General features: G+C 40.8%; 2 protein-coding genes across 2 annotated transcripts; both read right to left on the bottom strand.

Moving 5' to 3' along the window:
• Nucleotides 1-274: 274 nt before the first annotated feature.
• LOC112556666 (thyroglobulin-like) lies at nucleotides 275-4,060 on the bottom strand. The gene is made up of 6 exons (XM_025225872.1): nucleotides 3,696-4,060; nucleotides 2,148-2,265; nucleotides 1,698-1,774; nucleotides 1,341-1,446; nucleotides 889-965; nucleotides 275-589 (listed from the first exon to the last, which is right to left on the bottom strand). The coding sequence occupies exons 1-6, from the start codon at nucleotides 3,757-3,759 to the stop codon at nucleotides 498-500; spliced, it is 534 nt and encodes a 177-aa protein (XP_025081657.1). The 5' UTR covers nucleotides 3,760-4,060; the 3' UTR covers nucleotides 275-497.
• Nucleotides 4,061-4,890: 830 nt separating this feature from the next.
• LOC112556664 lies at nucleotides 4,891-9,975 on the bottom strand. The gene is made up of 8 exons (XM_025225870.1): nucleotides 9,823-9,975; nucleotides 9,086-9,203; nucleotides 8,666-8,742; nucleotides 8,091-8,196; nucleotides 6,762-6,838; nucleotides 6,186-6,291; nucleotides 5,916-5,992; nucleotides 4,891-5,205 (listed from the first exon to the last, which is right to left on the bottom strand). The coding sequence occupies exons 1-8, from the start codon at nucleotides 9,884-9,886 to the stop codon at nucleotides 5,114-5,116; spliced, it is 717 nt and encodes a 238-aa protein (XP_025081655.1). The 5' UTR covers nucleotides 9,887-9,975; the 3' UTR covers nucleotides 4,891-5,113.
• Nucleotides 9,976-10,625: the final 650 nt, after the last annotated feature.

A 10,625-nucleotide genomic window follows, 5' to 3' on the forward strand; every position in this document is an offset into this window, starting at 1 on the left:
ATGTGTTTGGTTTGAATTGAATTGTCTGCGACACAATTTTTAAAGTCCATGTAAATATTGTATAGTTTTGTGATGAAGTTGTTGCCGTGCAAAATAGCTATATATACTACGTTTGTGATTTTGTGGCTTGTCCACCTTTACAGCTAATTAGCACGTGAACCCTGCATGCTTTCTTATTGATTATAGATATAATGTGGAAAAAAAATTAGCATGTTAAAGTCCAATTAAACAAGCACATACATTACTCTTTCATTTAAAGTAAATAACTCCAAAATTGCTGGGTATCAGAAATTTATTGCTCCCAATCAATATGGGAGAGGAACTGTAAAAAACGCATATTAACGCTAACGGAACGACAGCCTGAGTAGAACGACAGATCCGACGACGAAGTGGAGCGATAAAGAGGATGGACAGGTCGTGGCTTGCTACAAGGTGAGGCTTGAAGGCCTCTGGAAGTTACTCGACACGGTGAAGATTGTCGAGGGGTTGACAGTGGCTCACTGGATGAAGCTGCCGTCCTTTGCACATCTCAGTGTTGACTGACCTTTAACCCTACTTCTTCTGGCGTCGTCTTTCGCACGTGCGCAAGCTGAATTAGTCACAAAAACATTTGCGCTATGCAGAATAATTCACACTTTAATTCCCAATAAATTAAGCCCTAATACATAACAACACAGCATCTTCTATATGACATGCTAGCTAGAAGGAATTTTTGAAGAGTAACCCTTATAAAAATGATTTGAATCTTAGCTACACCACAAAAACGAAGAACAATGAAGGATTCTTTGTCCTAATGTGTTTTTCCAAAGTGCATATATCTGTTAAAGTCGGTTAGTGCATTTTTTTAATCGATAACGACGAAGCTAACTTATGGAAAATGGTACATACCACATGTTGAAGCTTGCCCTATGCTTCTATCTTGATATTCCTGCATTCTGGCCCCGTTCCGGTACACACAGAAACATCTGTAACAAGTAATGGCATGTTCATTAAGACTGCAAGTAAACTGAATCATACAATGTTAGCAAACTCTTAGACTTATATTAATATTGCTTAGTTAGTATAGCGTATGTTGTTTCTCTAATCTTTAGTCCATTTACATGCTTGTTTATTAATCCGTCATCATTACTATCATCGTCTCCTCCGACCCCTTTATAAACAACACTGTAAGGTTAAAGAAACTTCAACAATCAAGACTCTAAACTATAGGTGTGTGCATCCATATCGCTGAAGTTTCGCTGTGGCTCAGGGGACCACTTACCTTGAATGTTTTGGAGAGCATCCGATCTCCCTTTTTACCTGTACCGAATAGTCTGCCTACTTTGTCTAATTCTACTTACCTGGACCCATAACAGCGGGTGGGGCTGTAGGTGCCGTCAGGAGCACAGTTAAATATCTGGCCCTTCATTCTAGCCTTGCTAAATTCATATTCCTTGCGAGCGCACTCTGCAAAAAACAGTCATAGGTTATTCCTTTTTAACTGACATTTACAGATATAGAACTGGAGCCTGTTGTACACTTTTACTGTAACTAAACACCCAGCAACCAGCAGAAAATGTCAGTAAAATAGTTAGCACATTGCTGGAGGTCATCACCCTTTAAATGAAAATATTTTATTAGTATTTTATCTCTTACGTTTACTAGGGTACTGTTAATCCAGGCTCTGTAAACAACCCGAATATTACTTTAGCGCTCACCGCAGTTGCTAGGTGTACCGAAGGGGATGTTGCTGTAGTCGCTCAGCATTGTTCCGTCAGACGACACGCAATAGCACCTGACAAAGACAGATCTTTCCACAATAAAACCCTCTTCAATGCTTGTTTTCAATGAAACTTTTCGATGAAATATGCCAATCAGTTACCTTACTCTGCTCTCAAACATTCCGAAGAGTTCGAAGTGAGTTCATTCTATCACAGTAAATTATTTCCCACTTTTAGCCGCATATACATAGCAACATATACCAAGCCTTACATATCATAAGGTTTAAGTTTGTATATCACAGCAGACATATTAGATTAAACCTGTACCAGTTTAGAGACGATTGGTGATTGCTTCTATTTTTAAAACTAGATGGAGATCTTCTTTTATGAAATAGGGAAGAAAAAAGAATAATCTAACAGCGTTGAAAGGGTTAATAATACACTTACGCGCTTCCACGACACTGAATAGGTGAGTACAGGGCAGAGTTTCCAGCATCACACCGAGGCAGAAACCCACCTAAGGCATAATTCTGTCGACGACTATCCAGCTCCTCCTGACAATTAGCTGAACAACGAACCGGAAAATAACAGACTTATGTCCCAAGAACTTAATTGCTGCTGTCATCAAGAACATGTCTGTATCTGTGTGTGCGTGTGCGCGCGAGTGTCCGTATCAACAAGGTAATTGTGCGAATGAAACTATTACCAATATTAAAACTGCATTGTTAAACTTGTTCCATTATTAAGTCAGTCAACCGACTTCTAAGGCAAGTTAATCTTTACAATCCAGACATTTCAAATCTTCTTATCTGAACAAATCATGATGATCTTTGACTAAGTCTGGGAAAGTTTGAATATATAATCGTCAAACTACCAGTGACATTTGTCTCGCTAAGAACAGTCTTAAAATTTTACTTTATAATTGTGTGTCGGCGGTTATGCTCTTGTGTGTGCTGTGCCTCCCGTACTTTGCTGACCTGTCGTTGATTGTGTGCGCGAGAATAAGGGAGGGGGGGGGGGGAGGAATCAAGTGACCTTTCACCTCGTCCTTGTGTAACCCTTGTCTCACGAGCCCCAGAGCCTTGACCTCGCTTGTCGTCACGCGTTCGCTGCTCTCGGGGCCTTCGCAGGTCTCTTCTTTTCGGGACTGAACAGCATCCCCGTCCCTGTGACATTTCTCCCTCCCCCCTCCCTTCTTCGCCTTCTTTCTTCGCTCTCCCGCAGTGCTTGGCGCGTTTTTCTGCCTCTTGTGGACAGAGGATTAATAGTCTGATGGTCATTTACATGTATTTGTATAAGGACATTTTTATAGCAGTGAGGAGTTTTGTGACAGCCGCCTGTTGACTGAACATTTGTAAGGACTGTTCTCCCTACAGGATTTCCTTTGTCGTCATTTTTTCCTATTTTTCTCGTTTTCCTTCGTTCTTCGTCCACGCTTTTATTCCACTTCGCCATCTACGCCCGCCTTTGTGTCAACTGTCCGCCCGTCCACCCTGCATCCTTCTCGCCTTCTCTGACCCTGCTGATCCCGGGTACGACCGAGCCGTCTGTGGAGCACCAAGGGTGCGGACCAGCCAGCAGGGCCCAAGTGACCAGCGGCCTGCTAAAGATTCGCACCTACAAAGGGCACCTGGGGAGCTGATTTTTTTGTTTTGTTTTGTAAGCGTCTCAGTGAAGGGAAAAACTTTGGGAGCCTTCGGAAGCCTGACGTCAGCGATCTTTCACACTTCCGCGCTAAGCCAATTAACCCTCCGTTTCAATCTTTGACAGCTGTGAAACTTGTTAAGGCGCTAAGTTCAACAACTTGTAAACACTATGAAGGGCTGCATAAAGTTAACTGCGACAATAATATCAATGTATTGATAATCTCACAAACATATAAACAGGCTTATAGACCTTCCATATGTCAAGACTTTGTTTGGTACATGTGGGTAGCCCTGTACATGGGTAGTTATTGAGGCAAAGATAGGTGGAGGGTAAACATCTTGAACTAACCTGCTATAGTGGCTGGCACGAAGCACAAGACTGCGATGAAGGCGAAAAATTGAGTGAAAATCATTGTTGTTGGTGAAAGCTCGTCTGACCGACACTAAGTGAGTTGTGGGAATATGTCCGAGGTTGGTGCAGTCTCCGCCTTTTATAGCCTTGATGACTGGTTGGTAAATTGTTCGGGCTCAGCAATTGGAGAAGATCGTCAGAATATAACCTTGCTCTCATTTGTTAATAATGATGATGACTGATGATACTGGGCAGATTATTAAATAGAATCCTAGTTTGGTGGGGTCCACATGCACCTTTTGTTTGCATATATCTTGCAGTAACACAGTGACTCTTGCCTAGGGATTTGCTGCCTTGCCACACTGCACTTGCCTCATCTTCGTATTTAACAATTTTACACCAGCATTAGAAAGTTTTGCTGCGTTTCTTCACATCCTGTGAGATTTGAATTACAAGTACGCGAGTATGTCCGTTAGACTGTGTGTTGTAAATCGTAGTTTTGCACAATTTTCCTAAAGTTTGCTGTCTATATTATGCCACTAAATATTGTTGCAATAGATGTTGCCCTTCGCATTACAACTTATAAACATGCTGTTGTATTCTGGAAAATATAATTAACGATCACAATTAATGATTAATGCAAGGGACCCGGAAAGCTCGTCTGTCCTGGGACCGTGCTGATTTCGGGAGCCCTGCTCCTAGGTCACTTAAATTCAAGATAATTATTTATTTTATTCTATTACTTTTAGCTCTGAAACGTGTTTTCCCCGTGAGATGACACTGCCAAATATGTTGCTGTAGAATCTATAATTAAGTAAAGAGCTTAGTACAATTTTCGTATGTTTTCCTAACATGTGACAATGTCTGAAACGATGCAAACAATAATTAAACAGTAAACGTGCTTAAAACTTTTTTCTTGTCTTTTATTTCCATACTGCTTTTATTGGTAGCAGCATGAATTTTGTTGCGAAACGAAGCACTACAATGTGTAAATCAACTGATCTGTTTAGTTTCAACTGATTTGTCTGCGACACAATTTTTAAAGTCCATGTAAACATTGTAAAGTTTTGTGATGAAGTTGTTGAGGTGCGAAATATCTATCCTGCTTTGTGTAGAAAATATTTGAGCACGTTTAAGTCCAATCAAATAAATACATACATTACTCTCTCATTTAAGGTAAATGAACTCCAAATTGTTGGGTATCAGAAATTTATTGCTCCCAATCACTGTGGGAGAGGAACTGTAAAAAACGCATATTAAAGCTAACGGAACGACAGCCTGAGTAGAACGACAGATCCGACGACGAAGTGGAGCGATAAAGAGGATGGACAAGTCGTGGCTTGCTACAAGGTGAGGCTTGAAGGATGCTGAAGGTAACTCCACATGTTGAAGATTGTCGAGGGGTTGGCAGAGGCTCACTGGATGAAGCTGCCGTCCTGTGCACAGCTAAGGTTTGGCTGACCTTTAACCCCACTTCTGCTGGCGTCCTCTTTCGCACGTGCGCAACCTGAATCAGTCACAAAAAGCATTTATGCTATGCAAAATAATTCACACTTTAATTCCAGATAAATAAAAATAAACCCTAATATATAACAACACAACATCTTCTATATGCCATGCCTTGAATATCAATGTTATTGTAGATGAGCTAAGTATTAATCGAGTTACATTTATGCCACTGTTAAAGCTAAATGCACAGAAGCAACTACAAACTTAATATCATTTCTCGATAAATTTGGGTAAATGTGGTCCATTATGTCTAGCTTCATAAACATCCTGTTTTGTCTGAGTCTGTCCAGACCCAAAAGAAAAGGATTTGTTTATTTTTTTCATTCAGCCTTTGCAACAAATACATATTAAAGGATTTCTTTTCTTTTGGGTCTCTAAGACCCAGACAAAACAGGATGTTCATGAAGCTAGACATAATGGACCACATTTACCAAAAAATATCGAGAAATGATATTAAGTTTGTAGTTGCTTCTGTGCATTGAGCTTTAACAGTGGCATAAATGTAACTCGATTAATACTTAGCTCCTCATCTACAATAACCTCGATGACATGGCTGCAATATACACGTGTGTGCGTGTGTGTGTGTGTGTGTGTGTGTGTGTGTGTGTGTGTGTGTGTGTGTGTGTGTGTGTGTGTGTGTGTGTGTGTGTGTGTGTGTGTGCGTATTAATACATGCATTATGAGTACGTGAGTACGGAAAACTCATACCACAGTCAGAGGAATGTGCGATGTGGAAACTTTGGAACTCTGCTATCGGGTTTCCGTTTCTTTTTACACACCGGCACCTTTATAAACAAAATAACAAAAATATAGGTGGTGGTGATGATGATGATGATGATGATGATGATGGATGATGAATTAATTGATTGATTGGATTATTGATGATGATGATCACGACGATGACGACGACGATGATGATCTGTTGTTGTCAATGCTGTCAGCTCGTGAAAATGATTTTACCAAGAAAGGAAGTCTTACGTGGAGCCTGTGCACTGTTTTGCACCGTAGCTACCATCTCTCTCGCAGTTGAATCTCAAGCCTCGGATTCTTCGCTCCGCATAATCAGCTTTGGCTCTGGCACAGGCTTGTAGCGACAACAGCATTAGACATACATAGTAAGACAGCAGCAACAGCACCACCACAGCCGGCTTCTTTCACTTAAGACAGCAATAACTATGAATACATACATCTGGTACAACTAAACTATTAAATAGACAAACACCGGTAAGAAAAATAGCTTTAGGCAAGTATCGACTAAAATGACACAATTAGTTTGAACAAGCAAGACTAAGATAAATAGTACGAGAAACACTAGCATTCATTGCTCACAAGGTTGAGAAAACCGAAAACAATCGAACTAGAAGGAATTTTTGAAGAGTAGCCCTTACGAAAAGGATTTGAATCATATCTACACCACAAAAATGAAGAACAATGAAGGATTCTTTGCCCTCATGTTTTTTTTTTTTAAGTGCATACATCTTTTAATGTCGGCTACTGCTCTTTTTTTTTTAAATCTATCTAGAAGCTAACTTAATTATGGAAAATAGTACATACCACATTCTGAAGCTTCCCAGATATTTGCTTCTAGATATTCCTGCATTCTGGTCCCGTCCCGGTTTACACAGAAACATCTGTAACAAGTCATTTTATGTTCATTAAGACTGCAAGTAAACTGAATCATACAAAGTAAGCAAAATCTATACAGTGGAACCTCGGTTAACGAACTTAATCCGTTCTGGAAAGCTGTTCGTTAACCGAAATGTTCGTTATCCGAAACAATTTTTTCCATAAGAAATAAAGGAAATAGATTTAATTGGTTCCCAGCCCCTGTTGACTCGCTAATATTTGAAAGTTACAGGATATATAGGTATTTGTTTTAATGAGAACAGTTATAGTGCAATATAAATGGAGTTAAATAAACATAAAAACATTAACGAAAGCATTTAAACAGAAAACTTGCCGTTTTGACGGCGCGGTTGGAAACAGGTGTGGGGAGGAAGGGGTGGAATTACTGCTTTGATTCCCCCTCCATGAGCACACGTGACATTATAAAATCGGGGAGACTTCCCTTTTCTGTACCTTTGAGGTTGAAGAAAAAAACTTGTCCAGTGTCTGCTTCTTCTGCCTTTTTTTTGTAAAACTCTTCGGTAAGACGACATCACACATCCGACAGACGCATGCCACCTTCATACTTTGAAATCATTTCCTTTTTCAATTCATTTGTTGGCCGCGTCCTTGTCATTACCTCATTACTATTAATTGCTCTTAATCTTCTTTGGAGCCATGATTGAGGATTATATTATTAAAATAAAGCACAACAATCACTAAATAAGAAGGATGCGCACAGGTAAGGAACGACTGATCGTAACTGTGTCTCGAGCGCGAATGATTACATGCTGGTCGGTCACGTGTGGTTCACGTGGCTGTTCGTTATCCGAAATTTTGTTCGCTATCGGAGACAAATTTTTAACGAAATGTTTGTTCGTTATCCGAAATTTTGTTCGCTATCCGAGACAAATTTTTAGCGAAATTTTTGTTCGTTAACCGAAAAATTCGCTATCCGAGGCGTTCGCTAACCGAGGTTCCACTGTATTAATATTGCTTAGCTGGTATCGCGTATGTTGTTTCTCTAATCTTTAGTCTGTTTACATGTCTGTTTATAAATCGGTCATCATTATTATCATCGTCTCCTCCGACCCCTTTATAAACAACACTCTAAGGTTAAAAAAACTACAACAATCAAGACTCTAAACTGCAGGTGTTTGCATCCATATCGCTGAAGTTTTGCTCTGAGGACCGCTTACCTTGAAGGTTTTGGAGAGCATCCGATCTCCATTTTTACCTGTACTGAATAGTCTGTCTACCTTGTCTAATTCTGTTTACCTGGACCCAGTACAGCGGGTGGGGCTGTAGGTGCCGTCAGGAGCACAGTTAAATATCTGGCCCCTCATTCCAGTCTTCCTAAATTCATCTTCCTCGCGCGCGCACTCTGCAGAAACAGTCAAAGTGTATTCCTTTTAACTGACATTTACAGACACAGACCTGGAGCCGGTTGTACAGTATGTCTGTAACTAAACACCCAGCAACCAGCAACAAATGTCAGTAAAATAGTTAGCCCATAGCTGGATGTCAACACTCAGCTAAATGATAATATTTTATTAGCATTTTATCTCTTACGTCTCCTGGGGTACTGTGCATACAGGGCCTGTAAACAACCCGAATATTACTTAAATACAGTGGTGGTGGTGGTGGTGGTGGTGGTGATGGTGGTGGTGGTGGTGGCTGTGGTGGTGGTGGTGGTGTGGTGGTGGTGCGGTGGTGGTGGTGGTGGTGGTGGTGGCTGTGGTGGTGGCGGTGGCTGTGGTGGAATTGTAATGGTGATAGTGGTGCCTGCTTTGTCTGACAAAGTATTTTGACACTGACACACGTGCGACAAAAAGCATGGAGTTTTGTCTCACCGCAGTTGCCAGGTGTACCGATGGGGATGTTGCTGTATTCGCTCAGCCTCGTTCCGTCAGACGACACACAATAGCACCTGACAAAGACAGATCTTTCCACAATAAAATCCTCTTGATTGCTTGTTTTCGATGAAACTTTTCGATAAAATATGTCAGCTACCTTACGCTTCTCTCAAACATTCCGACGAGTTCGAAGTGAGCTCATTCTATCACAGTAAATTATGTCCCACTCTTAGCCGCATATACATAGCAACACATACCAAGCCTTACATACAGACATATTAGATCAACCCTGTACCAGTTTACAGACGATTGGTGGATGGTTTGTTTCAAGACTGGATGGAGATCTGCTATTATGAAATAGGGAAGAAAAAAAAAGAAATAATCTAACAGTGTTGAAAGGGTTAATAAAACACTTACACGCTTCCATGGCACTGAAGAGGTGAGTACAGGGCAGAGTTTCCAGCATCACACCGAGGTAGAAACCCACCAATGGCATAATTCTGTCGACGACTATCCAGCTCCTCCTGACAACTAGCTGTGCAATGGACCGTAAAATAAACAGATTTCTGTCCCAAGAACTTAATTGATGCTGTCGTCAAGAACATGTCTCTGTATCTATCTGTGTGTGCGTGCATGTGTGCGTATGTGCATGGTAACTGCGCGAATGAAACATGTCCCATTATTAAAACTGCTTTGTTAAAGAAGTCAAATAACTTGAAGCCGTTCAACCAGACATGTTAACCAGACATGGATAATGTTTAATCTCTCATTAATGATCCGTGAGTAAAATATAGCAACTGTGGTTTGCTCCTCAGTTCCTAGTCAGTCAAGGGACTTCTAAGGCAAGTTAATAATCTTTACAATCCAGACATTTCAAATCTTCTTAAGGGCCCTTCTTATCTGAACAAATCTGGATGATCTTTGACCAAGTCTGGGAAATGTTGAATATATCGTCAAACTTTCGATGACATTCGTCTGGCTAAGAACAGTTTTAAAAATTTACTTTACATTATCAATGTATTAATAATCTCACGATCATATAAACAGGCTTTTATAGCTTCCATATGTCAAGACTTTGTTTGGTACATGTGGGTAGCGCTGTACATGGGTTATTGGGGCAAAGATAGGTGGAAGTGTAAACATCTTGAACTAACCTGCTATAGTGGCTGGCACGAAGCACAAGACTGCGATGAAGGCGAAAAATTGAATGAAAATCATTGTTGTTGGTGAAAGCTCGTCTGACCGACACTAAGGGAGTTGTGGGAATATGTCCGCGGTTGGCGCAGTCTCCGCCTTTTATAGCCTTGATGACTGGTTGGTAAATTGTTCTGGCTCAGCAATTGGAGAAGATTGGTCGGAATATCACCTTTGCTCTCATTTGTTAATAATGATGATGACCGATGATACTGGGCAGATTACTAAATGGAATCCTGTTTTCGTGAGTGTACACGCACCTTTTGTTTGCTTATATCTTGCAGTAACACTTAGGGACTTCTGCCAAGTGATTTGTAGCACTTGCCTCATCTTCGTATTTAACAATTTTACATCAGCATTAGAAAGCTTAGCTGCGGTTCTTCACATCCTGTGTACGTGGGTGTGTGCATGTGCATTAGACTGTGTTGTGCGTGCGTGCATGTGTGTGTGTGTGTGCATTGGAGTGTGTTGTGCTCTGTGTTTGTGAACACAAGTGCACATTGGTCAATGTGGGAAAATGAGACCATCAATGAAACAGTTTAAACAATTAATAGCAACCTTAAATCATTGAGCTGAACTCTGCGCACCGAGGCTAGGAAAAGACCATTTTTGTGGAGCATTTTGACAGTGAGGGTGGTCCTCCTACAGTGACATTTACTCAAAATTGCTCGTGATGGCCGAAAATTGTGCCACTGATGGGTGTTTTCAGCGTTTTTCACACAAGCTAATGAAGCTGTTTTTTTCATGGAAATTGGCTTGCCCT

The sequence above is a fragment of the Pomacea canaliculata genome, linkage group LG2, assembly GCF_003073045.1.
Source record: "Pomacea canaliculata isolate SZHN2017 linkage group LG2, ASM307304v1, whole genome shotgun sequence".
Taxonomy (NCBI): domain Eukaryota; kingdom Metazoa; phylum Mollusca; class Gastropoda; order Architaenioglossa; family Ampullariidae; genus Pomacea; species Pomacea canaliculata.